At 43.5% G+C, this 6,000-nt stretch overlaps 1 protein-coding gene across 1 annotated transcript in view; it reads right to left on the reverse strand.

Moving 5' to 3' along the window:
* Positions 1–6,000, reverse strand: part of LOC306942126 (mirror-image polydactyly gene 1 protein-like) — a 41,211-nt gene that overhangs the window by 24,904 nt on the left and 10,307 nt on the right. The window contains exon 4 of the mRNA XM_079527855.1: positions 5,506–5,676. Within this exon, the coding sequence (XP_079383981.1) occupies positions 5,506–5,676 (171 nt within the window). The remainder of the gene's footprint in view (positions 1–5,505; positions 5,677–6,000) is intronic.

The following is a 6,000-nucleotide window of genomic DNA, read 5'->3' on the forward strand; positions in this document are numbered from 1 at the left end:
CATTACCACCTCAGTCAGAGCCTGGCACTGACGCAGCAGGGAGCTGCTGGTTCAGATCCCATAATACAGAACATGCACGCACGCACGCACGCACGCACGCACGCACGCACGCACGCACGCACAGACAGGGGCATATACAACGTTATACACGTTGTATATGCCCCTGCTGCAGACAGGGGCATATACAACTACCCTTGCCGTCAAGATTGGGTAGTGCAGCTCTGAATCTGTTCTTGAGAGATTAATAGTTGATGAATGTCAAATTAATCAAAGGCCATCTAGCTTGCTCCTTAGCAGGGCATGGAAATTAAAGAATATATTTAAACGTTCACTTTTTAAACATTACTTTTGCTATAATCTTTCACTATAATCTTTACTAATGGTCGTTATCATAACAATATATCAAAAATAAGAATTTCACACATGCAGTCGGGGTTGTGGCAACATCTAGTTTAGTAGTGTGTGTGTGTGTGTGTGTGTGTGTGTGTGTGTGTGTGTGTGTGTGTAGATCAGCTGTCTGTGTGTCCACAGCTTAGTGTGTGTTGATGTGAGGTGGACGGGGCTAATGGCTGTGTCAATATTGTTGGGAGATTTGGAAGGTGTGTGTTTTATGTTTGGTTATGTGTATGCGCATAACCACACGTGCACGCACACACACACACACACACACACACACACACACACACACACACACACACACACACACACACACACACACACACACACACACACACACACACACACACACACACACACACACACACACACACACACACACACACACACACACACACACACACACACACACACACACACACACACACACACACACCAGGAGCAGTTAGGGGTTCAGCGTCTTGCTCAAGGACACTTCCATTTGGTTTCATTTGACACTCTCAAGAGTTAAATTATTGTTAAACATCTGCATTACTTGATTTACAAGAAGTCTACACAATTAGAGAATGTAGAATAATTGTTATTTTGATCAACATTTGCCTGTTATCTCTCCTAATTGTACTGGTATCCAACAAGACAAGAAGAAGAGTTTTGTGTCTGGGTGGTTAAATCTCATCAAACGGTGTATGGTCGGTCCGTGGCTCAAATGCCGAATAAATAATGGACCTTGATATGAAAATGGTTGAAAACCACTGACTTAAAGGCCCACCTAGTAGCCATAGCTCCTATAGAGCACCGAAGTCTGACGTCACTGTCAGTAGAGGGCGCCAGTACACAGGTTCATGTATTATTTTATTTGCATTGAAATCTCCATAGGGCGATTTTAGGTCGCTTCATATAAGAACTGTGTTTGAAAAATAAAGCGATCATCCCAGCCTTTCTGTCAGGGGGGTGGCTGTGCGTCGTTAATGATGTCCATTCATATTTGATACAGCCAGTTTCTGGAGAAAATGGAATTACTTTGGCTTTGGCTGCAAAAGCCTTGAAACTACATATGAAAGCAATGTCGCTGCTAATATACATCACGCCCAGCTGTCAACACATTGCGTTCCTGAGATTCCTCGTTGACGTAAGCTCAGCTGGCGGTGACTTGGCTCGTACTAACCACGAAACATTAAATATCAAAACAAATTTTAAAAACTTTAAAAAAAAACTTAATTAACATGTCAGTTCTGTTGTGCGACGGGCAGCTGCAACCACCGCCTACCGGGAAATGTAGTCTCTGGGTTGTTTGACTCGTTTCTAACGCTTATTGTGTTACTCTTTGGGTATATTTGTACATTTCCACCTTCAGTCGATGCTTCATATCCATATGAGTGAAAAGGCCGGGATGATCGGTTTATTTTTCAAACACAGTTCTTATATGAAGAGATCTAAAATCCCCCTATATGGCGATTTCAATGCAAATAAAAAGTACACAAACCTGTGGACTGGCGCCCTCTACTGACAGTGACGTCAGTGCTCTATAGCTAAAAAATGAAAATAGTCTTTATGATTTTGGATTGCCTGAATGGTTGCTTTCCAAACAGTAGCCATAGGTTTAGTGGCTGTTCTCTTCTTTCCAAACAGTAGCTATATGTTTAGTGGCTGTTCTCTTCTTTCCAAACAGTAGCCATATGTTTAGTGGCTGTTCTCTTCTTTCCAAACAGTAGCCATAGGTTTAGTGGCTGTTCTCTTCTTTCCAAACAGTAGCCATAGGTTTAGTGGCTGTTCTCTTCTTTCCAAACAGTAGCCATAGGTTTAGTGGCCGTTCTCTTCTTTCCAAACAGTAGCCATAGGTTTAGTGGCTGTTCTCTTCTTTCCAAACAGTAGCCATAGGTTTAGTGGCTGTTCTCTTCTTTCCAAACAGTAGCCATAGGTTTAGTGGCTGTTCTCTTCTTTCCAAACAGTAGCCATAGGTTTAGTGGCTGTTCTCTTCTTTCCAAACAGTAGCCATATGTTTAGTGGCTGTTCTCTTCTTTCCAAACAGTAGCCATATGTTTAGTGGCTGTTCTCTTCTTTCCAAACAGTAGCCATAGGTTTAGTGGCTGTTCTCTTCGCCATGTATTGTCGCTGTGGGGCAGAAGAAGCCTTGCATCGCTATACATTTCATTCGATTTTTCATAAATTAATGCCACATTTTATACTTTCGTAATGTTGAGCAAAAGTCTCAAAAATATCTCTCTACAAGCGCACAACACACCTTTTCTTTTTTAAATGAAAAATGAAATATAATGAGAAGACCAAAATAGGGTACGCATGGTAGAAAGTGAGTTTATTTAATAACAGCACTAATAACACAGCAGTACATGGATAGAGTGGGAGAGCGGTTGAACAGCAGTGACATGAGGAGTGTTTGCGGCGGAGCTTACAGTCTGTAACAGACTTCACTTCTACCTTCCTCCCCGCTGAGCTCAACATCCTTTTCACTCCATTCAACGCAAACAGCTCCAACCAGTCAGTTACTGTAGTGTAGCCCCACCTGAGGAGGTCAGCCCTCACACATCTCACATCTCTGTGAGGTCTGTTAGGTCACTGGCCATGTTATAGTCAAAACAGATCAACTGTTCCATTCTGGTCAGACAGAGTCAGTGTTAATGATACTAATGAAGGCTCTGTTCCATTCTGGTCAAACAGAGTCAGTGTTAATGATACTAATGAAGGCTCTGTTCCATTCTGGTCAAACAGAGTCAGTGTTAATGATGCTAATGAAGGCTCTGTTCCATTCTGGTCAGACAGAGTAAGTACTAATGATACTAATGTACTTGAATACACTTATTGTAAGTCGCTTTGGATAAAAGCGTCTGCTAAATGACTGTAATGTAATGTAATGTAATGTAATGCAGGCTCTGTTCCATTCTGGTCAGACAGAGTCAGTGTTAATGATACTAATGAAGGCTCTGTTCCATTCTGGTCACACAGAGTAAGTGTTAATGATACTAATGAAGGCTCTGTTCCATTCTGGTCAGACAGAGTCAGTGTCAATGATACTAATGAAGGCTCTGTTCCATTCTGGTCAAACAGAGTCAGTGTTAATGATACTAATGAAGGCTCTGTTCCATTCTGGTCAGACAGAGTCAGTGTTAATGATGCTAATGAAGGCTCTGTTCCATTCTAGTCAGACAGAGTCAGTGGTAATGATACTAATGAAGGCTCTGTTCCATTCTGGTCAGACAGAGTCAGTGGTAATGATACTAATGAAGGCTCTGTTCCATTCTGGTCAGACAGAGTCAGTGGTAATGATACTAATGAAGGCTCTGTTCCATTCTGGTCAGACAGAGTCAGTGTTAATGACACTAATGAAGGCTCTGTTCCATTCTGGTCAAACAGAGTCAGTGTTAATGATACTAATGAAGGCTCTGTTCCATTCTGGTCAAACAGAGTCAGTGTTAATGATACTAATGAAGGCTCTGTTCCATTCTGGTCAGACAGAGTCAGTGTTAATGACACTAATGAAGGCTCTGTTCCATTCTGGTCAAACAGAGTCAGCGTGTGAGAATTAAGAGAGAGCTTTGTCATTTTTTAATTTGAATCCTGAAAAGTAACCGTTTTGGACCGACAGAGACGATAACATATGACTATGAATACACTGCATTCACACACATTTCATTCATATCTGATATATGATACTACCTGATGTTCTTTATTTGAACAAGAGACAGAGGTACTGCCTTTATTTATTTTAGTACACTTTGTGTGTGTTTGATAGTTTCTTTTCATTTTGTATTTCCCTCTAGTATTATTTTTTTAATTATTTAAATACAACCGCAGTTTGTGGGTGGCTTGTAAAAAAAATCACACCCGTGTGAACTGAGTGGTGTAAGGTATTATATAGCCTGATCAGCTGTGGTCTGACGTAATGTCTGACGTAATGAAATCACACCCGTGTGAACTGAGTGACCATAGCAACCATGCTCATTTTTTTGGTACGAACAAACACGTGGACACGTGGACACGTAAACTAACAAAGCCAGTTGTTGGAGTGGTTTACACCACTCAAAAAGAGAAAAGAAAATCACCCTCTATTTCATAACTTGTGATGAGTATATGAACTTAAACCCCACATACTTTGTGGACTGGGATCCTAACCTAACCAGCCACAAGACAAAAATAAATCCCTGGGCAGTCTGGCACTACTCAGTTTGAATTACATCTCGCTCACCCCAGAGTTGTGGGTGACCAATCAGAGACCACATTTCAAAGTGAGACATTTTTGCTGTGAAGTTACAATCTGTTTGTAACCGGCCCTTTGGAAATAAATCTTCCACACCGAAGTTCCAGACTAATATCTACGCGGTGATAGTAGTCTTGCCATGCCAGGCTACTGGGATCCACCAGGGCTCTACACAAGGTCTCCTAGTGTTTCCACTCTTTCACCGGACATAACTCTACAAGCTCAAAAGGCGTTCTGTTGCGACACAAATTACACAATATGAACTTGTAATCGGCTAATTTCGCAGCAGCACACCCCCCCCCCCCCCCCCCCCCCCCCCATGTAGGGTTCAATTATGGAAGTATCACAGAACATTGAACTACTTTAAATTGTGTGAGACTTGTTTTTGATGAATTGAACAAGGTGGACCCTCTTTGTATCGAGTTGTGCTACAAATGTACTGTAATTCTGCAAACTGTTAATAAATATTTCAATCAATCAAAGACAAAACAAACAGACAGACAAACAGACATACAAACAGGCAGACAGATTGGCAGGCAGATCAGTGGCCTTGTGGTTAGAATGTCCGCCCTGGGACTGGGAGGTCGGGGTTCGATCCCCGGGCCGGGTCATACCAAAGACTGTGAAAAATAGGACCCAATGCCTCCCTGCTTGGCACTCAGCATCAATGGGATGGATCGGGGGGGTCAAATCAACTAATCCAATGATTCCCAAGCTGCGGCTCACTGCTCCAAGAGATGGGTCAAATGTGGAGAACAAATTTCACTGTGGTAACGTGTGTGACAAATCGTATGACTGACAGACAGACAGACAGACAGGCAGGCAGGCAGGCAGACAGACAGACAGACAGACAGACAGGCAGGCAGGCAGACAGACAGACAGACAGGCGTGTGTACCTTAGCGACAGCGGCCTGTCTCTCCTGTATGACGACGTTCATCTCCTGCTGTGTGATGTTGGTGCTTCTCTGTCTGCTCTTCAGCAGCTTGTCCACCAGAACGCTGCCGGCCCGCTCCACGGCCTGAGAGGAGTCTGCTGTCAGCACGCTCTGTAACACCTCCTCCATGTCCTGGACAGAGAGACACACACACACACACACACACACTGTCAGCACGCTCTGCAACACCTCCTCCATGTCCTGGACAGAGAGAGAGACACACACACTGTCAGCACGCTCTGTAACACCTCCTCCATGTCCTGGACAGAGAGAGAGACACACACACTGTCAGCACGCTCTGCAACACCTCCTCCATGTCCTGGACAGAGAGAGAGACACACACACTGTCAGCACGCTCTGTAACACCTCCTCCATGTCCTGGACAGAGAGAGAGACACACACACTGTCAGCACGCTCTGTAACACCTCCTCCATGTCCTGGACAGAGAGACACACA

Source organism: Electrona antarctica (assembly GCF_951216825.1).
Source record: "Electrona antarctica genome assembly, chromosome: 18".
In the NCBI taxonomy this organism is placed as follows: Eukaryota; Metazoa; Chordata; class Actinopteri; order Myctophiformes; family Myctophidae; genus Electrona; species Electrona antarctica.